The following is a 26,742-nucleotide window of genomic DNA, read 5'->3' on the forward strand; positions in this document are numbered from 1 at the left end:
CTAGGTAGCAGGGTTTCAGTTCTTCATTTTTGCTGCCCACACCCTCCACGACCTAGGACCAGGTCTTGGTTTCTAATCGAACAGCTCACGAACACATATAAAACCATCCGTTTGAACTATTTTTTCCACAAACTAACAAGCCGGTGGTAGTTGAAACCAAATTAAAATGAAGTACTTGAAACCGAGGGTTCTGCTGGCTGCTGAGCCGCTCAGGGCTAAAGCAATAAAACATTCGAGCAACCTTGCAACTAGTACTTGAGAAGGTTAGGTGGTCGACCGTACATCATGCGTTCAGGCAGCATCGATCAATAGATTTGCAGCAGCAGCAACAATCTGATCTGATCACTGAGGCTCCAACATTTGTAGGCTCACAATGCGATGATGCTAGCTAAAGCCGGACAGAGCAGAGCAGGTGTGTGTGTGAGACTCGAGTGAGACACAGCGGCCGGCCCGGCGGTATAATTCGCTGTCCTTTTGTGTGCTAGCTCCTAGCTTGCAGTAGGAATTCAGTAACCTCCAACACTTGGCATTTTGCTGCCGTATAATCAATCATCATTGGTGGTTAGGAGCCATCCAAATGAACAACTGAATTTTAATAGGAAAGGTTAGTTTTGAATCTTTCTTCTTACCATCTTTGTTTGCATGTTGCACAGATGACTAGATGAGCCTTTGGTTTGAGGTTTATTAGATTCAGACTCCAGAGGGTTAAATATAACCCTAATCACAGAAGGACTCGTTTTTTTAGCCGTGTTGATTGATCAGGACAGTTCTGGCAGGTATTCAAAATGGTTGCTCATTTTTAGGTGCACAGAAATACCAGCTAGATTAGTATTAAAGGGCTGTTGCCAAGTTAGCACAGGAAAGTCTTGTACTTAAGAGAAATATATATTTGGTCTATGATGCATTCAGACTTCAGAGGGTGTAGATAATCCTAAGCACCAAAGCTAATCATGTTCTCGTTTGGTTCAGTGAACAAAAAAATGGATAGCTGATTTGTAATATTCCGATTCTGTTTCGGATAACCGAAGTCACAAGTCGGAATCATGAGTACTGTACATAGTTCTGAGCATCTTATCCATTAGTAGGACAGGGGCGTTCTAATTTTATTCATTTATCTAAAAAAATAATTAGGACGGGGCGTTCTGCAATGCAGCTAATGAAACAGATGGGGCAAGTACCCATCAGCTTCATGAGTTGATTTATTTGATAAGCACATGAACTCCATCCTGTGACTTGTGGAGAAATTGGTGGCCTACCTAAACCAACGGTATCTCATCTCATTGTGCTCTTGGAATTGCTAGCACCAATGTGAGAGACTGACAGTTATTAGGTGACATATTTGTTTTTCTCATGACAAGATAGAAAAGAAATATATAGCAAGATAGAAAAGAAATATATAGCATGCAACCCCAATCGAATATAACTACTACGAGCAGAGACGAGTGACAAATGGTTGCAACGAATTCGTTTTCACTTTGTTGGCTAACGAACCACGAGCATACAAGTGATAGTTTATTTCATCTGCCGACGTAGGTTGCTAACCCAAGTATTTTCAAGCTGAAGTTTGCAAAGATACTTAAATGATAAGGATAGCAACTCAATATTAGACAATTGAAACGATGTTTCAGAGAAATTGGTGATGTTACTTTCTGAAGGACGCGGTGTCACACAATCAAGCAGAGGGGTGGGTCACTGTTCTGTTCTTCAAGCAGGAGGAGTTGGTGGCGACTATATTAACATACCTGAAGAAAAAATATGAACAGAGAGCCCCATTAACTTGACTGAATACGTAAATAACGATGTGTAGCAGTAGCATAGTCATCAAAGAACTCAAGCAGGAGGAGTTGGTCGACGTTTGCAGAAGTTTTTTTTTTGTGTGTGTATATGCATGCTGTCAGTGAACTGTTTGTTATGTCGACACATGTCGTCTCAGCATGATTTGGGTTCAGATTATCAGGACATCTACCAGGGTTGATGAAGGTACTCCGTAATACTCAGGCCAGCAAGAACAAATGAACAGTGAACAGGGCAATGATTGGGTTTAGGTGGTGCTTATATTGTAAAACGTCGTGATGAGTCAGGCTCAGACGTGTTACCTCAGGATGACATTACCACATCATGATAAATCTCGCTGAACCTAGACGACCGAAAGAGAGAGCTTTGGTGTTGTTCATCAGCACGCAACTTCCTTCAGAAGATGCTCAGATCACATCGACACTACAGCCTTTGTTCATATCAGCTTATCAGCCACATGGCAAGGAACTAATTTTGCCAACTCTGATGAAATTTATATGGAACAGTTGAGTTACCGCATACAAAAAGAAACCTTAAGACCATGTTCTAGACAGTGCATGATTCTCAATTTGGACGACCTAATTTTAGATCAAGCAGTTTAATTAGCAAAAGAATATGGAAAACGTTATTTATCCGAAAAAGGAATCTGGGAAAAAATATCTCCAAGACTCCTAGACTGGGCCTAAATGTCCGTTGAGTGGCTGTCTTAGGTTGATTTCTGGGCCTGAATCCACGAATTACGGCCTAGAGTAGAACAGTAATTGGGCCAATGTGGCTGCATAAGATTCTCGGGCACTAGTTTGAAAACAATAGGTTTTGACTGTATACAACTCTACTCATCAATCGGTAATATAGTAAAACTAAGACATGACTAAAAATTACACGAAACAATAGGCATCGAGATATGCAATGCACTAATTATCCATTTCAATTTTTTTGGCGATTTTGTGCAAGCCAGTCTGCATGTTCAGCATATCAGAATTCAATATGACGGATGACCCATCGTTGACTTTTCAAGGACTATAGGTCGACCCATCTTGATGCACTCTACATGCCAATATACTGATGAAGTCTAATCATTACCACTATGTATGCACAACTGGGAGCCATTAGACGACAACAACAGGCCTCAGACTCTCAGTTTCTTCAAGAGGAAAATGTGCGTTCACCCAGGGAGGAATTGAATCACGTTTCACCAACCCAGTATTCTTTCTGTTATCAGTTGAACGCACAAGGTACAGAATCATCCCAGCGAATGATCCTTGGTGCTGGTTCTAACTTGGCGGCGGTCCAGACCCAGACATGCGCCTCCTCAGCCGGCCCTGCGTCATTCGAATCGCCTCCTGGATGAGCGTATCGTTGTCTGGTATCAAGGTGTTGCGTCTGTTGCTTGTTGATGGTGGGCCAGGTGGATCAACCTGCATCGCTTCAGTGTTCTGAGGGCCGTCAGTGGCGATAGCTTGTGAAGGACCAGGTTGTGCCTGTGCCTGGGCAGGAGACACAGCACCAGGAGGAGGATCGGGAATTGGTGTTGTATCCTGTGCTTGGTTCCTTGGTGGAGTCAGAGGAGCTTGGGTATCTTGTGTTTGTACGGGAGGCACTGGTGGTGCAGGAACAGGCTGAGGTGCAGGGTTCACTTGGTGATTATGTGGTGGTGGTGGTCCTGGTGGACGCTGCTGCTGTTGACGTGCCTGCAGAAAGAAGACATTGGAGTGAAGTCAGTATGTCACACAAATATATTTCAATTATAAACTGTCAAACTACTAAATATACAGTTCCAAACAATCAGTTAGAACCTACAGCCGCTTCAAACGAAGTTGATATTAAAACAGCAAACATCTCCACATCATCTAATAATAAACGCTATATCCATCAATAAACAGAAATTGTTGACATGGTCTTTGCTGGTACAGTGAAGAGTAAATGGTGTGGTTAAAATGGTGCAACATTTCATAATTCAATAGGGAGGAGGTAATCCTCGCTTCTTAAGTCACTTACTGTAGTAGAGATCATAATGAGAACAATGCTAGTGTTAATTTAATACGAGAATACCACGGATGGCCCAAACTTTACTAGGTGCAAAAGGACATAAGTATCTTCAACGTTTTTAAAGATACCTGCGAGCGAGATGTTTGAGTCTGTGACTGTGAAGCAACATATTGCAAGATTTCATAGAACCTTGTCTGACCATAGTTGGTAACCTTCTGGAAGTAAAGAACCACCATGTCACTAGCTCTAGTCCTCAACTCAAGCAGATTGTTATCGATCTCAGCTTCATGTTTTGCAATGCATGGTTTAAAGAATGATTCATACACATAGGCGGTCCCCTGAAATCAGCCTCTGTTACGAACAAATAACAAGAGATAGATTCTAGCAGTTTCAAATACCAGAGGACAATACCAGTGTTTTCGGACACCACAAATACACAACAAAAGCCAGCTTTGCTTCACTGTACATTGGCAACCTACACGCAAACACAAATTATCATCAGCAAGAAGGTAAGGTTTCCCTAAACTGTAACACTTGAAATAAGCAATTCCAAATGGTCACCTTACCATGAAACAAAATTGCCCCAACTCTATCAAAAACAGTTAGAACTGCAAGTAAAATCCTACAAAACCATTATCGCAAAGCTGAGATCAAGCAAAAGAAAAACAACAATTATATTCCAAACTAAAACAAATGGGCACAAAAAAGCATACCAGTACTGACACCAGAACCGCAACTTCTCAATCCCAGGCTTGTTCAGTTCCACCGTCTTGTAGCAATCATAGGCCGGATATGCATATCCAAGAATAATCCTGAAAAATGGGTAATAGCAAACGTTTAACAGGCCTAAACTATTACCTATTGCAGTATTATTGTGCACAAATTGCTGCTACTTACATTAGAGCTCCAGTAATGAATGAGCCAGCCATATTGACTACTGAGCCCTACAGATTAAGAAAACAAATATTTGTTAGATACAATTTTTTTAACAGCCAATACAGCATTCATAAACATCGATGTCCTACGAGCATCAAATCTACAGCAGCAGCTACACCTGAACCCTCATTAATCTCTTTTACAACAGAAAACGTAGATAAGCAGATCAGTATACCGCTATGGTTAGTTTCAACTTTCAAACTTTTGTCCCCCTTATTAATACAGCCGTCACGCATTTAAAAGTATTATTCAATCATGACTGCATCATATAATATTCATAGTAACTTTAGAAACCTTTATTTATAGGGTTCAGATTTTCTATCCTAGTTCAGTTCAGGAAAAGAAAACTACTATACCAAAGGTTGAAGACAATACGGAAATCCACATGAACAACCTACTTAGTAAACATAAGTGCTAATGACAAGTTTGAAAACGGAATCAAATTGAATCCCCGAACTAAAAAAAATTCAAACGAGCAACCAAAACTGATTCGCTAAATTGAGGAGCAACCTAAGCAGTAAAACTACATCGCACATAGGGTATTCACTACGTTTGCCTCGCAAATCTCTCCAAAATCCAAATGCAAACTCCTTGCGAAACAGACCGTAGAACATCCAAGGGGATGCAGAAAACAGGATCACATCTCCACTACAACAGAAGCCTAATCCATACCTGAAGACAACCTGATACTCGTACCGTGCCTCAAACCGAGTGGAGAAAATCTACTAATAATTAATACGAAGGAGAAATACCTTTCCTCTGGCAACAAGCAATGGGTCGATCGCGCGAGAAATGGCAGATGACGGCAGCGGCGGCGCTGACCGAAGGAGAGGAGGGTGGAGGAAGCTTGCGTCACTCCGCGGCCATACGCTTCCGGGTGCGCAGCCCCGCGGCTGCCCGAGGTAGGATGGTGGAGGGCGACTACTCCGGCGTGTCCCGTACCCCCCCAACCGCCGCAGTTGCCGCCCGCCGGCGTAGCGCGCCGCGCCGGGAGCAACGCCGCCGTTTCCGCACGAGATTGTCAGCGAGACCAGGGGCAAAGGTGTTTCGGCGGCGGCTATCGGCTTGGGCTGCTTTAGATTGGGCCGTTAATGGGCTATGATATTTGGCCTCCCTATATTGGGTTACTTCCACCTCAGGTCTAGTAGTTCGTGTTGGAGGCCCGCCTGTTTTATGTTCTCACTCTATCAGAAATTCAGAAATCAGAATGCGAAAGTATGCTGAATATGGCATGTGGTTAGATTATTGCAAATGCAAGTGTGCAGTTATCCACTAAGATTTGAACTATAAATCCTGTAAATTTGCTGCTGGTTTTAGTTAATGATCTGCATGAGTGCAGATTAGCATTGTCGGCTATAATTCTTTGCACTTTATGCAGATGCGGCGATCTCCTGCTCTACTGGGAGATAGTAGTCTTTGGGTCTTTTTGGGTGAGATTTTTCTAGCTGCGGTTTTTTCTAAAAACTGTTTCTGCCAGAAGTTGGTCCAAACAGTTCATAGCTTCTAAAAATCTGTAGTTATAGATCATGAAAAATAAACTAAGAAACCAGAAGCTGGGTTTAGGAGTTTTTCTTTTTTTTCCTCAAATAAGCAAAAGATTTGCACGTCAATATATTAGCAGGAAAGAATTTGAAACACAAGCACCCTAGGCTAGATAGGCCATAGGTGGGGACCTGGAACAGAAACGCCGGCCGGGCCCGGCGAACAACTAGCTAGAGAGGGAACTTAGAGAAAGGACTAGCTTCTACTAGACAAAAAAGGAGTCACACAATCACTCTACACTACACTCCCAAAAGATCCCCAAAGGAAGCAACGCCTGCCAATGACCAGAGCTGGCCTTCCGAGCGGACGGACTCCAGCACCTCTTGGATGGAAGACAACACCGAGTCGAAGACCCTGCGGTTGCATTCCTTCCACAGCTGCCAGGAGACGAGGAGGACTAGGGAGTCGAAACTGGCCCTCGAAGAGTTGGGCAAGGACGCTCTCGAGGTGGGGCACCAGTCAGGAAGGAAGGTAAGCGTCGCGAGAGGGAGAGAGGGACGCCCACCCCGCTGGTGCCAACACCAGGCGCCAGACCTGTCTGACGAACACACAACCAAGGAGAATGTGGTTCGCTGATTCTGGGTCCTGGGCACAGAAGGGGCACACAGTGTGGCTTGGAATGCCGCGCTTAAGCAGAAGGTCGGCCGTCCAGCAATGCCGCTTAGGAGTTTTTTTAAAATTCTCAGAAGCGGATTACCAAGCAGCTGCTTTTCAGAATCTGATGGGCGCGTTCGCACGAGGCTCACCGGGCTAATCTCTCCCTCTTTTTCCGTGTGCACGCTTTTCAAACTACTAAATGGTATATTTTTTGCTTAAAAAGTTTATATGAAAGTTGTTTAAAAAAATCATATTATTCAATTTTTCAAGTTTAAAATAGATAATACTTAATTAATCATATACTAATGGCGTTTCTCGTATTGCGTGCGGTGATTAGCTACATCCAGACCTGCCTTTGCAAACGAGCCCAAAGCTTGCCTGAACAGACCTTTTGTCAGGGCATTCCCAACTCATAACACTAAATATGGTTTCTATAAACTTTTCATCATCAAGAAACTAGTACTAGATACTACCTTCCAATACAAACATCACTATTCCACACTTAAATTTAATGCTACTTATCTCACATGATATCTTGGATATTGTGTAGAAATCATGTCTCATGCAAGACATGATTTCATTCTCTTTCCTCATTTATTCACTTGGCACATTATTTTTTATCCTATGTGACAACTTATTTAATGCTATGGATATCATCATAGTCATTGGGTTGGAAATGCCCTCATGCTTGATAGCCACAGCACATGCATGCATTCATCGCTAGATTTCTTTTTATCCGCAAGACGAACATGCTCACATTCCAGAGACAGATTCCGCAGCCGTGATTAACTAACTCAGCCGACCAAATCGGCGGCCGGTGGCGTTTTCTGCACATTCGTTCCAGCCGCTCTCTCACGGTCACTGATTCTTGGCTGATTCTCAAACAACTCGGGTTCGTTTCTGCTCACACACTGCAACGGCATGCACGAACCCCAACCAAGTCAATTTGGCTTCACTGCAAACGATGGACGATACGATTGGATTTCTTGTTGACTAGTAGTACAAACTTCAAGGTTCAGATTGGGGAAGAGCATTTGGTGCAATCTTGAGTAACAGTACACCCTTGAGAGAAATCTGTTTATGTCATGATCCAATGTACTCGTCTCCCTCCAGTGTGATCTGAGGCTAGAAGCATGTCTGGACTCTGGATAGTCTTCAGTCACAGAGTCATGTCAATAGCTTTTTCCAACAAAAATCATTTGATGTAAATTTCATAATCTTCAGTCACTCATCCCCCTTTCGAGAAACCTGTGAACAATATAAATCCTCCAGTCTCCAGAATGTTTACATCAACATCTCGTGTGCTTAATGTGTTTATGTGCGTAAAGAGGGTGTCATTAATTAATGGGTCGTTCAGCTGATCCTGTTGACCAATTTGATCAATGATGAACTGATGATGATAGTATGATACCACAACTCTGTCACCTGCAAAGTGACAAGGATGGATGGCACTGCTGGCAGCAGGACACGTCGCATGCAAGCTTTCAACGTCGAGAGAGCTAGCCCCACTCTATAAACACCTTGAGATTTGCAGACTAATCATAGCACAGTTGGCGTTCATTAAATTATTTGCAGTGCAATGCATCTGATATACAGTACTGCTATTGTACCGCCTGTTATGCTCTTCATTGTCCCTCGTAGGCCACGGTGCTGCAATTCTTTTGTTGCACGCTTTCATGTGTGTAGATCTACTATCTCTTTATCTGGATGGAGTAATATCTCATTGGAATCGCTAAAGAAAGGTTGAATGTAAAACAATAGAAAATTACAAGCACAGGGCGTACTGGTAGAAAATTAGAAATCATAGTATAATAGAGTTTGATCCATACACATATGCAAGGCACCAAACGGCCGATGTGTTAGTATATCTGAGGACAAGCGGTACTTTCCAGATGAGAAGTAACGATGGATTCTTCCATCCAGATCAGATTCAGGAACCAGAAGGAGCCAAATGCATCGTCAGTAAAAAGCAGAACAAGGAAAACCTGGGAAAAGCTCGGTGCGTACGTGCAACAAACGAAAAGGATCGTGACAGGGCAACGAGAGATGGTCCGCTCTATCTAGCTTGCGGGGAGCTTGGAAACAATCCTGCAGCGAACTAGTCCTGCAGAACCAAACAGGTCCTGATTGTAGAGAGCTGATCATATCGATCCAGCCAAATAACACCAAAGGAGATATATACAGTACACACTGCGATGCATTGATATGATGCAGAGAGGGACACCAACCCAAACCCAATGATTGATTTCATCGTCTCAGACCCGATCGATCCATCCATCCATCCATCCATCCATAGGGTCGAACCCCACATGGAACTATCAAGGACGGGTATGGAGTAGCAGCAGGCCAGGGCAGCGGTTGGCAAGTCATCACAATGATTTGCTTGCTGCTCGTACGACGGCGGCCCCTCCACTGCACCAGACGATGGATGAGCTTTGAAGTCGCGAGATATGGCGATCCCTCCCCTCCTTGCAGGCCACCAAGGCCAGCCGGTATCAAGCGCGAGACGTCCCCGTCGAACGAGCCGGAGAGGGGAGGGCGGGGCCGACCACAGATGGGACGCAGCGCCAGTGCGGTGCACCCATGCACGCATCCATCCGCCCCCACCAACGGCGAGGCGATGCATGGCCGGGACAGCGGAGCGGAGGCGGGGGTGGGGGTGGGGGTGGGGTCTTCTCTTGGCGCGGAGGAGGGAACTAGGGAGCGAGCGCGCGGGCGAGGGGACGGAGACGCCGACGCGCGCGGCCATGACTGGCGGGGGGGCATTGAATGGGCGTGAGCTGTGCGGGAGGTGGGCCGGCGCGCGCCGAGCGGGCGGACGGGTCCCCGAGGCACCGGCGCATATGCACGTGTCAGCGCATTGTGCCGTGGGCCGCCACCCGCCAGGTGCTCCCACACCGGGGGGCAGGGCCCGCACGGTTGCGAGGGCTTCAAACTGAACATTTTGATTTATAATATTCTTAAAAAATCAAAAATATATTTTGTTTCAAAAAATCTATCTATCCTCCCGACACCTAGTTAGTGCGTATGAAATATAAATCACCTTGACGGAACATGGAATCTGACATGGTAGACGGCAATATAAGTTGAAGTGACGGCCTATGCCTAATATTGTCATGTGGAATCCAACTGATATATTGGTCCACCAAAACTTTGTCTAATATTATTATATGAAATTAATGTGTTTGATGTTATTATTATTATTTTCATAGTATGCATGCATGCACGATTAGCAAGAAAAGGAGATTACTGTAATAATGCTTTACTTATTTGGCCATGATAAATTAATGAGATGTTAAAATCTTTTTATGTTGATTAAAATAAAATGACAAAATTGAACGGTCAATATTAACCAAGAGCTCTTGCCTCTCAAGAGGTAGGATGGAGCACGGTAAAACTGCTCTAAAAAACATATGGATTAGTGCGTTCTTGTATTTATGTATGTAGTCCCCTACTTTTCCTATTATTAGGGTGAAAGCTCCTCTAAATTGAATAATAAGGCATCGATAGAGTTACACTATGGGTACTTTTAGTGGTACAGTAGAAATCCGGAAAATATTTGTGAAAAAATACTACGCATGCGGTCTTTTTTTTAATCTTAGTACAATAAGTGCAACGACGCGGGACAGAAACATAACGACGCTCGCGTGGTATTTTTTTTAGATAATTGAATAACACTCCGGTCTTTACTCAACAAGCTAAATCCAATTACTAAAGTCTACACAGGAACAAACTCGATACACACTGATACAGTGTAAAAAAAGTAAAAAAAACACGAAGTAGTAAAAGATATCAACATAATATAGAAGAGAGAAGTGCACCAGCGGTCTCTAAACTTGTGTGCATATGTCATTTAGGTCCCCGAACTCTTAAAATGTATTTTTGGGTTCCCGAACTGGTCTGTGTGTCATATAGGTCCAAACGGGCTCCAACTCGCTCCATCCGCTGACGTGGCATGCCACGGTGGCACCTACGTGTTGGTGGGGCCACGTAAGTCCCACATGTCAGTATCTCCGGCGACGACATCGCCGTGTGGGACCCACATGGCCCCACCAACATGTAGGCACCACCGTGGCATGCCATGTCAGCGGATGGAGCGGGTCGGGACCCGTTTGGACCTATATGACACACCAGACAGGTTCGGGGACCCAAAAATACATTTTGAGAGTTCGAGGACCTAAATAACACATACACACAAGTTTAAGGACCGCTAGTGTACTTCACTCTAGTCTAAAATAACCCTCGATTACAGAATTCTATTTGAGAATCGAGAATCGACCCTCATGAGTACTAAGACATGATTAAAAGAGAAATAGTTTATCGTAAAAAATCGTCGTACGTATATAACTGCCAATTCTTATGCATGCTTTATTGTTTACTGTACTCCCTCCGTCCCATGAAAAACTAACTTTTCGTTTTTTTGTCGAGCTTGTTTGACTATACATCTTATTTGAATAATTTTTAAGATTTTTTAAAAAAATTAGCCACACATAAAATACTATTCATGTTTATCATTTAATAAAAATAAAATTATTAATCGTAAAATTTTTTTGAATAAGACGAAAAGTCAAACATCATATTAAAAAAATAAAAAGTTAATTTGTTTTGGGACGGATGGAGTAGACACTGTGTCACTATCTTGTCCTGATCCTCGTCAGGTTACCAGAAGAATCTTGTGCTAGCGCCTTCCCAGTTCTTCCTGGCTTGCAGAACACGGTGGTTAATCAGACAATTGGAGAGTCTTGTCTCGTAAGCTGAAGCTGCGCAAAGCTCAAAGCGGAGTGAAAAATCCTACTGTACGAGCCCACTCCGCCACTGGCGCCTGGATGCCACTATCCACACGAACACGACCACACCCCTCCCACCCGTGCGGGCTCTACCAATCCACGCGACGCGACCCTATAAAAACACCCGCGATCCACTTGCCACTCCACGGCCACCACCACCAACGCGATCGAACAGCGGAAGCCCATACGCCGGGAGACAGCTTATCGAGCAAGCCGGAAGCCGGAGCTAGGCACGACGCCGCAGATGGCAGCGGGATTCCGCCGACGGCTCACCGCGCTCACCATCCCCAAGGCATCGTCCTACCTCCGCCGGACACGGCACAAGAAGCTCTCCTACTCCCGCGCCCGCTCCGCCAGCCTCCCCGGCCGCTTCCACCCGGTCGTCGCTGGCCTGCACGAGTCGGCGAGTGCTCTCCTCGGGTGGACTGAGGCGCCGGCGCAAGCTGGCCCGGAGTGGATCGGTGACGGGGTCGGCCACCTGGCCCGGCTCTTGGCGGGCTTAACGGAGCTGCTCCACCACCCGCAGGCGCAGGACCCGCTCCGGCCGCCGCGCAAGACGGCGCCCTGGACGGAGCGGCTTCTGGATGACCTCCTCCTCCTCGCCGACGCACACGGGTGCTTCCGCGAGGCGCTTCTGTCGCTGAAGCAGCTCCTCGCCGAGGCCCACGCCGCGCTCCGCCGCCGCGACGCTACCCGCCTCGCCGCCGCGCTGCGCGCGCGCCGCCGCTCAGACCGCGACCTCTCCCGCCTTGCCTCCACATTGCGTGACCTCTCCTACCGTTCCTCTTCCGCCGCCGCAGCGTCCGACTCCGGCGAGGCTGCGCTAGCCGAGGCCGTCGAGGCCGCCACGTGCGCGGCGGCGGCCGCGTCGGCCTCCATCTTCGCCGGGCTCGCATCTGCATCCGCCTCCTCTGCCTCGCGGTCGTTGACGTCCCCGACCGCAGCCTCTCCCGCCAAGGTCGCAGTCGCGCCGGTGTGGTGGGTGGCAGACCTCCTGCGGTGGCGACGGCGCACGGTGTCGATCGCTGCCTACAGCGAGTCCGGAGCAGGCCCAAAGGAGACGCCTTTGGATGAATGCATCGACGAGGAAGAGGAGGAAAGGAAGGCGGCCATGGAGCGACTGCTCAGGCTGGAGGAATGCGTCGTGGCGGCGGAGGAAGGCGTCGAGCAGGTGTACCGGGCGCTCGTGAACGCGAGGGTGTCGCTGCTCAACGTACTGACGCCCTGCTTTTGATCACCGTGATGACTAAAGACTTCTCTGCCGTGAAAATTCATGAAAGATTAGAACTCAGGACAATGCGGATTTGTTTGACATCGTTCTTAGTTTTAGTAGGTTGCGTACATGATGTATAGGACTTTCACAATGGAATGAAGTTGTGTTTAGGCGAAATATTCAGTAAAATTTAGTAGTTCTTTGTTTTCAATTCCAAATCAAATGTTTATAGAATCTCACTTTGGTGGATTGCGTCCAAATTCAGTGGATGCTTTCCTGGGCTTTTAGGTGACAAGAAACAACTATATAAACCTGGCAATTAAATCGTGCACTAATGTTAGACCTTAATTTTGATACGAGTTAATGTCAATTTCTGAATACCAGATTTATGATACTCCTACGTCGATGCAACTGCAACTTTATCCCCGTTTCAGTTCCAGCTAGGCAGATAGCACGAATACTGGAGTAGATTGTAGAGTTCGGCTCTCAACTGGAAAAGAACCGTTAAGTCGATCATGTGAGGTCTCTTCTTTTTATTCACATGCATTTTTTTTCAATCTCTAAAATGAATCTTTGTAAATTGCGTAAGCCGTGCGGTCGGTTTGGCATCACATGGAATTGGGTCAAAGAGAGTTAATGTATCAGGTTGGAATCGAACTGACCAACTTTGCTTTCTATTTAAGCTGGCGTTTGGTGCAGGCTTGCAGCTGCATTATGTAATTCTCAGCGGCTTAATGATAGTTAAACAACAATTTGTGTGTAAAGCTTATATATATATATATATATATATCTTCTTAGTAATCTGAAATCAAAGCTTGAAAAATAAATTACAATAAAAATATTAAAACTAACTCTAAATTTAAGTTGTAAATTTAAATTTTAGCTTAATCGTAAGCGAAAGGACGATGATGTCTGTCTTTGTGAGTTATTGAGCAGCACTTTCTATAGTATACTGACAGGAACAGTGGACATTTTACTTAAAATTGTCTCAGTAAGTAGTACTAGCAGGACTGCTGTAGCTTTAATTTGCAAATGGGGAGCACCAATGCAGGCACCGTTCATTGTTCGAGAGCGCAGAATTGGTTCCTCTTGCATCCTGTTAGAACTTTCAGATAAGTCGGTTGGTCGCGAAGGTTAATGCACCTGGAGTTAATTGAAAAAAATCAAACTGCATATTTACAAATAAAAAATATATGTGAATAAAATATTTATATATTTGTTCTTATCGATATAAACCCAATGCTGGAAAATTTATAAATCTACTTTAGATTTAGATTTAAGATTATAAATTTAAATTTTAAATTTTGACTTGTAAGTATAAATAGAAGTGAAAATACAGGGCTAAACCGCTAGAGATCGTCATTCACGAAAAGCTGCACTTTTAAGTCGGATCTTTCCTTTGTAAAACCAAACGAATACAGTGTACATGCCCCATCTTTAGCGTGCACATCAAACCTGTTCAGCCCATAATTTATCTAGCTAGAAGGTCGCGATCTAAACTAGAATCGGAAGCATGCACGGATCCGTATAATTTGGCGCATCTGAACTCTGAAGTTGTGTCGGCTTTGTACTGAAAAAAAAAATCTGAAATCCATTACTAGCTCTTTGGTCAATTGGTCATGGTTGTTCACGAAACAGTAGTACAAATATTTATATTGGCGACTAATTCTCCAATCATTTTTGCATTACTTGGGATTGAATTGGACAAGCTAACGAATCGGTTGTGTTGTCCTTCTTCAGTTCTTCCCGAAGAAACCAATGCCATCACTCGCTTCTGCCGTCGTGCATGGAAGCTTACTACCACTTTCGTTTTCGGCACCATTGGCCCCCCCCCAAGATGGGCCTGGACAGCCCCGCTTCATGGAGCCCACTACGATCCAATGATCCATCACGAGATCCAGGGAAATTTTCTGCACGTTGTTAGGCGTTAGTTCGAGGACGTGACATGGTGATCATTTAGGAGTTAGTAGGACGGACACCGGTGCCAATCTAATCAAAGCACATTTAATTTTCGATGTGATCGTTCAGGCAACTAGGACAGCTAAAGATCGGAAACTATCAAACTTGTCCTTGTGTGATTCGTAACCATGGTAGTAGTCGAAATCTGAGCTTTGACTTCAGATTCCATGCAGGCTTTGAGCAACTAGTAATAGCCTAGCCCACAGGCCGAAACTGTGGTCATGGGCCAACTAATGGATCCCAGAGATGACGGCCCCATGAAACAGAGGAGCCAACTCAGCTGGGACGGCGCCGATGAGATAGTACAGGTACAGCACGGTGTCCGCAGCCGAAAGGCTGGCAGTACAGGCATCACGGTGGGAGTGGGACCGTGGTCACGCTCACGCGCGCACGAACCAGCTCGGCAGGCTCGTGGCGCGCCCTCCGACGAGCACTGCCACTGCCACCGCAGCACGTACTACTACTACACGGCCGCTCGCTCACACGCACGCCTCTCTCTCTCTCTCGCCGTCGTCTCGTGCAAAACTACAAGACCGAGCTCCAACCGCGCTCCTGTGATTCCGGCGTGCGCGGATGGCGTGGCGAACTGGCGATGCGATGGTATGGGATGCGATGCGATGCCGTCGGGCGTCGGGGCATCAGGGCATGCGGTGCAGGCGGCCGCAAAAACGGGCAGATGGAAACGCGTGCTGCGTGAAGCCTGAAGCGACGCGCGTCACGTCGCTCTCGCCCGTCTCGCGGAAACGTGCCCAACCGAACGCACCCCCTAGGGGCACGCACGCAATGATCGAAAGCGCAAAGGCGCAAAGCGGCAGCGAATCCCGCGTGGATGAGCACCTGGAGCTGCAACCTTTGCGGCTTATTTCTTTATTTAATATCCATACCACACGAAGCAATATCAATACAAAATCAAAAGGAAGATAATGACCATAAATTTATCAAATTTCAATACAATTATTCTCTGTTTCATATACTTCATTTGTTCCAAAATATAAATATTTTTTGATATTTTAAATATTACACTATCAAAATATAAACATTTTGACACTATTTACATTAATATTTGTCCTATTAACTTCCATTCAATAATTTTTGTATTTTACCTCTGCCTATCTCCCACTATTGTCCATTTATTGTTTACTAAGGGGTATCATTTTTTTATCGAGCTTAATCCTGCTAAATATTATAGAAATATTTATATTTAAGACGAAGATAGGAGTTTTAATTTATTTGTTTTCTGCTTTCACAAACTCGAATATAAAAAAATATGATTTTTTTATGATGAATGTAGTAATTTTTAATTGTGGAATGAAGTTTTCAAGCTACCGTGGTCCACGTTATCTTGTAAATTATGTCTAACAAAATGTGAGCCATACTTTAGACAGAAATAAAAAATATTTTACCGTGTTTTTTGAGTTGAAAACACGGGGACCAAAGGAGAGAAAAACTCTTCATAAATGTAACTAAAGAATATGCTAATTTGATTGGACTTGTTTATTACGATGCGTGACAACTTTATACAACCCCTAAAGTATTATTTAGACGCTATCGGTTCCAATGTGTGGCAGGTGAAGCATCAAGCATCCATAGCTGATGCATAATTTGCTGCAGTGTATGCACGCAGAGCATTTTTCATATGACCGAATAGATGTCATGATGTAAAATTGACTTCTATCTAAATTATCAAGAGATACCAAATTTTATCTAGAAAATAATATTATCTCTTGCTAACTTCTCGGTAAAATTCCTCGGTAAAATTGCTCATGCGTGATGCATATGTGCTTCTGTAATCGGTTGATATGGTTCGGTTCATGTCGTTATCCTGCTAACCGGATTATTCCCATCTTTTCTGCTTTAATTATTAACCTGATCTGTAGCTAATCCCGTGCTTTTCCGGTGGGTACGTACGTGTACGTACGGACTACCTAGTGGTAATGATTTGGGCATGCTTTAATATGGTTTTTGTGGGAAACGAAGAAAATGGTCTCTCAAGCTTTCCAACTTGTCTTTTGCACGGCAATATCAACAGCGATGGCGATGGAGAATTGGAGATGCCGGTTTGTAAACATGAATATTTGTATTATGAAAACGACACTATGAGAGTGGCAGCAGCTAGTCGGCTAGTAGTAGCTACGGAGTATTTTTAACTACTCCAATTTGGAACCTGCAACGATTTCGTTGGCAGTTAACGTGCTGTAATCTGCTGCCACATTAGGTTATTTTATCCCGATAAGCTGTCAGTGCACGTGAGTAGGATTATCTTAACTATGAGTTCGTGAAAAATCTTTTGGTGGCTCTAGAGCTAGATAAATCTACCCGAGGATTGCATTGGCAGGAGGCCCAGGACGTCATGCTGGCGGCGCAGCCGATGAATCGATAAATTTGTTACAGTTTTACTAACACTGTAGCACGTCATAAACGCGTACTTTTAGCAGTAACAAAAGATGCATATCATCGTTAATCAGCTGTAAACTTAGTAGTAGACGACATGGACACATGGTGTAGTCGTTGCCCGTGTGCGTGCCAGATCAGCCACACATAAAATGGGCAGAGTAAGTTGCCAACTTGTCCACTTTGTTGCTCTCTCTTCCTGTTGCACTTAAAATGAAAAGCCATCAAACGCAAATTAAGGGTGATACGAAGCAGAACAATTGGTTGGTGTGGCGATATATGCAGTTACTTTGATCTCGTTAAGATGGACCAAATTAACTTGGGGAAACCTCCTCGAAAATTTTTTTCAGGCTCATTAGCATAGTACACTGCAATGCTGCTCTGACGGTGGGCTCGTTCGCGATGCACCGTTAACTTCAAATTCCCTCCCTTTTTTCGTGCGCACGTTTTCTGAACTACTAAACGGTACATTTTTTCTTAAAAAAATTATATAAAAATTGTTTTAAAAAATTATACTAATCCATTTTTTAAGTTTACAATAGCTAATACTTAATTAATCATATGCTAATGATTATTCTTATTTTGGGTGCGCTGATTAGACCGTTTGGAACCCCATCCAGAGAAAGATCCCCGTGTATGCACAATTAGGCCTTGTTCTTAAATTTTTTCTAAAAACATCACATCGAATTTTTTAACACCTAAAGCATTAAATATAGATGAACCAAAAAACTAATTGCATAGTTATGGAAGAAATCTTGAGACAAATCTTTTGAGCCTAATTAGTCCATGATTAGCCACAAGTGCTATAGTAACAAACATATGCTAATGATAGATTAATTAGGCTCAAAAGATTTGTCTCGCGGTTTCTAGGCTAGCCGTGAAATTCGTTTTTTTATTCATATCCGAAAACCTCTTCCGATATCCGGTCAAACGTTCGATGTGATGTTTTTGCCAAAAAAATTTGGCAACTAAACACCACCTTGTTTAGATCCCAAAATTTTTTTGGCATAAACATCACATTGAATATTGAGATACCTAAATAGAGCATTAAACACAGATGGAACGAAAAACTAATTGCACAGTTATAGAATAATCACGAGACGAATCTTTTAAGCCTAATTAAGCCATCATTTGCACATGTAGGTTACTGTAACACTTATAGGTAATGATGGCTTAAATAGTCTCAAAAGATTCGTCTCGTGATTTAATTGTGTAATTAGTTTTTTGTTTTATCAATGTTTAATATTCTATTTAAGTATCTGTGACGTTTATGAAAAAAAAAATTGAGTATCTCAACAAGAGCGTTTCTTGACTCCAGGTGAGCGTCCGTGTTGGCTGGCAATGGCAGTTGTTCGAGTGTTTGATTAGATGTCGTCTGCCTCTGGGTGAAAAGCAGGAGCTTTTTGCCTTTCGTTGTTGGTAAGGTAAAGATAAGATAAACAGGCTGCCGCTGGATCATTCCATCAAACTGGAAAGTGCTGGCTGGTGACTGACCTGATCATGTCAAGAGAGAACCTGACAGGGATGTGAAGGCCTTGTCTAGTTCTTAAATTTTTTTTTCTAAAAACATCATATTAAATTTTTGATATCTAAATAAAATATTAAATATAGATGAACCAAAAAACTAATTGCACAGATATGGAAGAAATCTTGAGACTAATCTTTTGAGCCTAATTAGTCCATGATTAGTCATAAGTGATACAGTAACCAACATGTGCTAATGACGGATTAATTAGGCTCAAAAAATTCGTCTCGCGGTTTCTAGGCTAGCCGTGAAATTCGTTTTTTTTCATTCGTGTCCGAAAACCCCTCCCGACATTCGGTCAAACATTCGATATGATGTTTTTGCCAAAAAAATTTGGCAACTAAACACCACCGAAAAATCTGGATATTATTCAAGGAACAGTACATTCAATAATGAACCTTCGTTCCCTTATGTGAATCAAATAATTCCCGTTAGAAAAATATACGGAGAATGGATACCTGCATTTAATGTGTAAACCCTTACGAGAAAAAAATATGAGAGCCAACCGGTAATAATCATTATAACAAGATTATAAGAATCATTATAAGAAGATTATAAGAAGGTGATTATAATGTATGAAAATACAACAGACCACCACACTCTTCCCCTTATAGTTTATAAGAGATATAAAGGGAAAAATATAAGAGTTCTAATAAAAAAACTATAAAAAAGACTAAATATCATATAACTAGTAACATTGTATTTCAGATAGTATCTTTAACAATTCCCAATTCTTCTTTTACAAACACAACACTGTCCTCGGTGTTTTCATATATTTGATGTCTGAAAGCTGGAGTTTGGATTAAAGAATACCGAATACCATGGTTGATCATTCAGATTTCAGAAAGGATATTAAACATGAGTTGCTGCCTAGCAGGGTTATTGTTTGGTTTTTTCAAAGAAAGAGTGAAACAATATTTTTACCAACAAAAAATAATTTATAAATAAAACTCTATTCATGTTCTCAGCGGTCAAAAAAGATTTTTTTTAAAAAAAAACTAAAAAAAACTTTAAAATCAACTCTAAATTTAAAATTAAAATTTAAATATAAGTAGAAGCTAGAAGATAGAGGAGTTCCTCACACCTTAGCCAAAACCGTTCTCCGAGGTGCCGTCATTGGGCACGTTCGCTACAGCGAATGTTGTTTGATTAATTACCGCACACTAAGTGAGGAAAGTAAAAAAATAGATTAATCTGATTTTTAAGCAATATATATATATATATACACATATTGTTTAGTAGTTCGAAAATATAAAAAAAAGAATAAAAAACATCTCAGTTTAGAGCTTGCGAATGCATTTTTTTGAGTCCAGGAGGGTAATTGTTTGGTTTTTCTATAGAAAAAACAAACACCATATTTGCAAAAAAATATTTTATAAATAAAACTTATATATACATATTCTTAGCAATCTAAAAGACCAGACTGAAAAATAAATTTTGTGATAAATTCTAAAATTAACTCTAAATTTAAATTTTAAATTTTAACATATAAATATAAAACAAAAGTGAAGCTGCGGCACACTCAGACCTTAGTTTATGCAACCTGCTACGTCAAAAGTCTTATGGCATGAACTGATCTACAGGAGTGCTCATACCTCGTACTGTTTCTTCTGCTTTTCGGCTGTCAATGCCACACCACCGGTTACTTCTGTAAACAACAGTTTTATTTGACTTAAAACTCGACTTTATATGAAAAATGTTATTATACAACCCCTCGCGCAATCTCACACTGAGAAACCGAAAAAACAAGCAACCGCTACCCCACACATAGGCCATAAGACATCGGAAATATAGGTTTTTTTCACGCTTTTCAAGGTAAATATAAATATAGGTATTTTAGAATAAATAGAGTATTTTCTAATTGATATATCTATTGGACCATTTTGAGTCCATAAAACAATCACCGTCATATTATGAATCAAATTTCAGTTATAACGCACGGTTTAACTTACTTTTAACTGCAGTTAAAAATGAAGGCATAGGATATGTGAAGGACAATATTCTCATTCAATCTCTCTATCCTCAGTACAAAGCCTTTCACTTTTCTCTTTTTTATATAGCCAATGCTCATATACGGAAGGTGAGAGGTGAAGGTCCAATTAGTGTACTGGGTTATGTTCTCATTACCCAAAGGCAAGTTTTACAACAAAAAAGTATCGCAAAGGAGCGAATTGCTCGTACTTTATATCCAAATACCATAATATCGTCGGCGAAAATTAGCATCGTTTAGCTGGTGGCCACTGATCAGGAAAAATTTCAACTTTAATACCTGCCCAAAAGGTTCGCCATGAGACTTTGTCGACGCAGCGACATGGCCGCCGAATCCACGGGAGCCTGCTGCTGCTGCGAGCTCGCGGCGGTTTTTGGCTTCGGATGCACGTCGGCGGCGGCAGCGACGCGCGTAAACCGCGCAGGTGGTTTCGCGTGACTCCATACGTCGCCACGACGGATTTGTTGTCTTGTCTGTTTCGAACTCATCAACCAAGAAAGAAAAGGAGGAAAAAATGATACGAACAGGGGATGGGATTAAACCGTTGACTCGGGGACCAATAGTAGAGGAGCAGAGAAGGTGTAAACCTAAGCACGACTTTTTCAGCGCCACAGTTCGTGTTCACTGGTCGTTTTGTGTATGCTCTTGATACTGGTCATATACCTTTGAAGACGTGATGGAAGTATCACTCTTTAATCTTTATCCAGGAAAAAAAAATGCGAATATCATTTATACCATGCTAAAAACAGCTACAACAGGTAAAAGGGAGTTCATTTCATATGTGTCCTCTCCTTCTCCAACAATATGCCCTGAAAGGCACATAAAAAAGAACCTTGAAACACCACCAAAAGCACCTCAACTTGAGATCCTCAAGCAAATTTCAGCGTGAACTAAACTGTTTCCCTTGAGTTATTGCAAGGATCACCGCTCACACACAAATTGTACTGCTGTACAACATCACTAAAATTTCCTCCAGCCAACGGCCAAGCCGATGATGATGACACCACCATTTTTGCTCATCAACGTTCGCAAGATAGGCGAGAGTTGCTAGATTTGCCGGAGATGTGAACAGGAGACAGAGAGATCACCGCGCTGTACACACACCCGCACGCACACATCGCCGCAGCGAAACCAAAGCCATTCGATTCGAGCACGAGCAGACTAGGAGTAGTACAAAGGCAGCAGCAACGAAAGCAACCACTCCCCCCCCTGCTCGCCTCGGGTCGGCTCGGCTGCTCCTCCTCGACCTCGCGCTCGCGGCTCGCCTAACGAGGAGGAGGGAGGGGACCCGCCGCGCCCACCGCCGCGCGCGGGAGCAGCGAGAGCCTGATGGGTTGCTGCGGGTCGTCGCTGCAGGCCGGGACCCACCCGGAGAAGCCGCCGGGGAGGGCGGCGGCGGCGCCGCCGCCGCACCGGCCGTCCTTCTCGCTGAACCAGCACCAGGCGCAGGCTCAGGGCGGCGTGGGGAGAGGGGGGGTGCCGGCGTTCGCGGAGTTCTCGCTGGCGGAGCTGCGCGCCGCCACGGGCGGGTTCGCGGCGGAGAACATCGTGTCCGAGAGCGGGGAGAAGGCGCCGAATTTCGTCTACAGGGGCCGCCTCCAGAGCAGCCGCCGCGCGATCGCCGTCAAGAAGTTCCCCAAGATGGCGTGGCCCGATCCCAAGCAGTTCGAGGTGCGCCCCGATTCGGGAGAGGCGCTTTACTTGTTCTGGAATTCGTCCTGCTGTTGCTGTTTTTTGTCTGATAAAAGTTCCTCGTTTGATACTCAGGAGGAGGCCAAGGGAGTGGGGAAACTACGCCACCGCCGCCTGGCGAACCTCATCGGCTACTGCTGCGATGGGGATGAGCGGCTTCTCGTCGCCGAGTTCATGCCCAACGACACCTTAGCCAAGCACCTCTTCCATTGTGAGTTACTGGAATATTTCTCTTTTGATAAGTTAGTTTCTGAACTTCTGATCACCCGGATACTTTTTTGCCATATCCGATAAATACCGCTGGCAAAAGGATTGGATTGTTCTGCCTTGGAGTTCCTGGTGAGTGTCGAAGTTGACAAAAAAAAGGGACAAATTGGTCTGCTTTGAGCAACTGCTGGCTCCTACCAGCTTCCTGCATTTGGTGTACCAAACGAATGATTGGGAATGCCCTTTTGTCATATGTTGCCTATTCGGTTGTCATTGGTAATGACCTTGAGCCGGTTGAACTGATTAAGACACTAGCTGCCTTAAACACTCGATCGAGTTTTGGTATTGTTATGAGTCTGTCAGCAGCTATATGTGTAGACAAATGGATGCCTCAAACTGATTCAGGGACTCCAATGTGGAAATATTTTGTTATTACAGTGATTAATGCAGCTGGTAGCGCTTTTATGCATTTACGGTTATGTGGGACTGGAATTCTCCTGAGAACGTGAACTTCTTGATCTTGAGAGTTCACAGAGTATTAGCTAGATGTGCTTTGTACGTTGTGTTCATGTTTGATGAACAACCTGACACTAGGGTAATACACTGGTAAAGTTTGTACTGTATTGGCAATAGTTGCCGTCAGTACGAATTCTGTAAAATCTCAACAATAATGCCTTGTATTACTCTTTTTTGTGATCTTAATTGCAGCCACCATTCTTGCAAGCTTGAATTTGGCAAACAGCTGTGTGAAACTATGGTTCAGTTCATTTTATCACGATGTTATTTTTTTGCACACATTTGCAGGGGAAAACCAAACTATCGAATGGGCTATGCGTCTAAGAGTTGCACACCACATTGCTGAAGTGCTTGACTACTGCAGTAGCAACAAACGGCCTTTATACCATGATCTAAATGCATATAGGGTCCTATTTGATGAGGTAAGCAGCCAATTCTTTTGTGGTGTCTTTGTTTGTTTTATTCTGTAGGATAAACATTGTCAACACCAATTGTTGTCTCCTGTGGCAGAGGATGTGAGGATAGTATATTTATCTATATGAATGCCTTCCTGCAGGGTGTGCATCTGTTGGGATGGCATTTAGTGATTTTAATTTAGCCTACGCTCCTGTCCTGGATGCTTCCTTTGTTTATTGATTTGCATGTCTAATATTTCAAGTGGAGGGGTCTGTTGGGATCTTTAGTATTTGGAAGTAAGTACATACCAGAAATTGGAATGTCAACTCTTTACCAATTGTGCATTTGTGCTGATTGGAGAAATGATTTGGAATCTCATCAAAGAATAAATTGCTTTCAAATGATGTTGGTCGTGTGCAGTGCTCCTTCCTATGGTTATCCAGATGTTATCCGATGAACCAAATCGTTAATGTGATTTATATTTGCAGAATGGTGATCCTCGCCTTTCATGCTTCGGCCTAATGAAAAACAGCAGGGATGGGAAAAGTTATAGCACAAACCTTGCATACACACCTCCAGAGTATTTGAGAAATGGTATATATGCTTTTTACTGTCAGACAAAAAATTAGAATTTTCTTCTTTGAGATATGAACTAGCTATCAATACATAAATACACATTGATCTTTGTTTTTTTATGTACGCATTTGACTTGCTTATGAAAAAAATCTCTTATTTAAATTGCTTAGTCCTGGGCTCCTGGCATTCATAGGGATATTATGGATGTTAACATTAACAGAATTGCACCTTCCACTCTAATGGCATGACATGTCACATGCACAAACTGGACCAATAATCGAAATACGGCATAACGGTCATGTTCTTTTGCCCCTTCAGATCAATAATTCGTCTTATTTGCCTACTGAATACATATGTAAGCATTGATTTGTGCTTTTATTGAGGTGATTGCCAAGCCAAGGTTTATAGTTAGCCAGGGAAAACTTGTCGGTGACTAAGAACTAATTTCACAAAAGGCAGTCTTATGATAAAAAAAATATAAGATGGAACCATTCTAAAGGTAGGGTACGGTTTTTTACATTTTTTCATAGTAAATTCTCCTTTTTCAGGTAGAGTTACTCCAGAAAGTGTCATATTCAGCTTCGGTACAGTGCTCCTTGACCTTCTAAGTGGAAAGCGCATCCCTCCTTCCCATGTAAGTTCTATGCTAGTAAAGTATGATTTTCTTGTTACTATTAATCCTTGCCCCAATGCATTGTCAGAAGTCTGAAACTTGTACTGAAAAATATCTTGGGCAGTTGGCATAGATTACTATTCTGCATATATACTTTTTTCATGCAAGCACCCCTGTACAAGTACAGTAGAATGTTAAGTTTTACTTATACGGATTTGAACATTAAGAGGTAACTGCTATCTTCTTCTTCAATCATAGTTTGACTAATATTCTTTTTAGCTGCTCCAAAATATTATTTGCTTATAGATGCAACTTGGTAGCATAATCACTTAGTAGCAGTGCTTAAAACAATTAAGTATGTGCTTTCTTAATGACAACTAAATTTCTTTCACTCAGGCTCTTGATATGATAAGAGGCAAGAATATCCAAGTGCTCTTGGACTCACATCTGGAGGGAAAGTACTCAACAGAAGAGGCAACTGCTTTGGTAGATCTTGCTTCTCAGTGTTTACAGTATGAACCTAGGGACCGTCCCAATACGGGAAAGCTGGTTTCCATACTTGAGCCCTTGCAAACAAAACTAGAGGTAACCTTTTTACTTTTATCCTTTTATTCCTAATTTTTTTCCATCTTTGATGGTTTATTAGTTTGAGCCTTCTTTACTATTTTATGGATTCCATCTTTCCACATGCAGCTGATTATCTGAATTACTGATGACCTAATTTTATTATAAAATACGAGCAGGTGCCTTCCTATGAGATGCTTGGTATTCCAAAGCATGAAGAAGAAGCGCCTCCTGCTCCACAACCACAACACCCTCTATCCCCCATGGGTGAAGCCTGTTCTAGGATGGATCTGACAGCAATCCATCAGATTTTAGTTGCCACACATTACAGAGATGATGAAGGGACCAATGAGGTAAACATCAGAGCACTTTGATTTCTGTCATTCAGAATGGCTTTGTCTAAGAAATCTCTCTTTATCAATCTCCCTGTTACAGCTATCATTCCAGGAATGGACTCAGCAGATGAGGGACATGTTGGATGCTAGGAAACGTGGGGACTTTGCGTTTCGTGATAAAGATTTTAAGACAGCCATTGACTGTTATACACAGGTGGGAACATCGTACATTAGGAACCTACTGATGTTACGAAAATATCGCTAGATTGAAGCCAGCTGATTCCTTTACCTCCCTGTGGGTTGCAGTTTGTTGATGTGGGAACAATGGTGTCACCGACGGTATACGCTAGACGGAGCTTATGCCACCTCATGTCTGACCAACCTGATGCTGCTCTCCGGGATGCAATGCAAGCACAATGCGTGTACCCTGATTGGCCAACTGCATTCTATATGCAAGCTGTTGCTCTCTCAAAGTTAAACATGCAGAGTGATGCTATGGATATGTTGAATGAAGCTTCGCAGCTAGAAGAGAAGAGACAAAAGAGCCTAAAAGGACCTTGAAAGAGCGTTTCTTGGTTTAAAGATGCATCTGTTTAGTCTCCTTTGCGGCTCAATGGTTTATGTCGAGACATGCTGTTCTTCAGAAAAAAAAAATGTGATACGTTCAAGGTTAAAAGAGTTGGGGATGATGGGGGAAGGCGATGCAGAGTACTTTTTTTCTCCTTTGGAACAAGATGTTGTAGATCCCTGTGATTGTAACTATTTGGTTTGCCATTTCTATTATGCATTTTTTGGGAGGGGCACCTGTATATGTAACATTAATTGAAAAAAAATGAAACATGCACCATGCAAGGGAATTTGTGGTGGTCAACACAAGAGTTTTCTCCTTGTGAACAGGTGCATATCCGATCTTATAGCTATAGCTAATTAAGATCTTACGCTACAACTGAGAAGCATCAGTACAAGAAAACAAGAAAATTTTCTTCTTGTGTATTAATGTGTATAATCACTGGTGTTACCTACGCAAATCAGGTGATCACGGGCGTCTATGCCACGTATCTCCGGCGAACAGAATACATGGGTCGGCGATCGTCGAAAACGCTGATGGACGCTTTGCAGG

General features: G+C 43.1%; 3 protein-coding genes across 3 annotated transcripts; 2 read left to right on the plus strand and 1 right to left on the minus strand.

Annotated features, from left to right (window-relative positions):
• Positions 1-2,712: 2,712 nt before the first annotated feature.
• LOC102709440 (putative HVA22-like protein g) lies at positions 2,713-5,653 on the minus strand. The gene is given in 8 exon segments (XM_015834677.1): positions 2,713-3,485; positions 3,912-4,121; positions 4,195-4,258; positions 4,350-4,365; positions 4,368-4,405; positions 4,497-4,595; positions 4,681-4,727; positions 5,472-5,653. Coding segments are annotated over 7 exon segments (876 nt in total). The 5' UTR covers positions 4,713-4,727; positions 5,472-5,653; the 3' UTR covers positions 2,713-3,068.
• Positions 5,654-11,889: 6,236 nt separating this feature from the next.
• Positions 11,890-12,879, plus strand: LOC121053989. The gene is made up of 2 exons (XM_040522754.1): positions 11,890-12,328; positions 12,446-12,879. Exons 1-2 carry the CDS (start codon positions 11,890-11,892, stop codon positions 12,877-12,879), a joined length of 873 nt encoding a protein of 290 aa, XP_040378688.1.
• Positions 12,880-21,646: 8,767 nt separating this feature from the next.
• LOC102701527 (serine/threonine-protein kinase BSK1-2-like) lies at positions 21,647-26,498 on the plus strand. Its single transcript, XM_015834675.2, has 9 exons — positions 21,647-22,394; positions 22,491-22,626; positions 23,427-23,560; positions 24,023-24,128; positions 24,659-24,744; positions 25,120-25,308; positions 25,467-25,640; positions 25,723-25,836; positions 25,929-26,498. Exons 1-9 carry the CDS (start codon positions 22,053-22,055, stop codon positions 26,181-26,183), a joined length of 1,536 nt encoding a protein of 511 aa, XP_015690161.2. The 5' UTR covers positions 21,647-22,052; the 3' UTR covers positions 26,184-26,498.
• Positions 26,499-26,742: the final 244 nt, after the last annotated feature.

This window comes from Oryza brachyantha, chromosome 3 (genome assembly GCF_000231095.2).
Source record: "Oryza brachyantha chromosome 3, ObraRS2, whole genome shotgun sequence".
In the NCBI taxonomy this organism is placed as follows: domain Eukaryota; kingdom Viridiplantae; phylum Streptophyta; class Magnoliopsida; order Poales; family Poaceae; genus Oryza; species Oryza brachyantha.

Excerpts from the sequence above, each read along its gene's own strand:
- LOC102701527 (XM_015834675.2), top strand. The coding sequence starts at position 22,053 with ATGGGTTGCTGCGGGTCGTCGCTGCAGGCCGGGACCCACCCGGAGAAG. Across the intron at positions 24,745-25,119 it reads AGCGCATCCCTCCTTCCCAT|GCTCTTGATATGATAAGAGG; the intron begins GTAAGTTCTATG and ends TCTTTCACTCAG. Across the intron at positions 25,837-25,928 it reads CCATTGACTGTTATACACAG|TTTGTTGATGTGGGAACAAT; the intron begins GTGGGAACATCG and ends TGTGGGTTGCAG.
- LOC121053989 (XM_040522754.1), top strand. The coding sequence starts at position 11,890 with ATGGCAGCGGGATTCCGCCGACGGCTCACCGCGCTCACCATCCCCAAG. Across the intron at positions 12,329-12,445 it reads CCACGCCGCGCTCCGCCGCC|CGTCCGACTCCGGCGAGGCT; the intron begins GCGACGCTACCC and ends CCGCCGCCGCAG.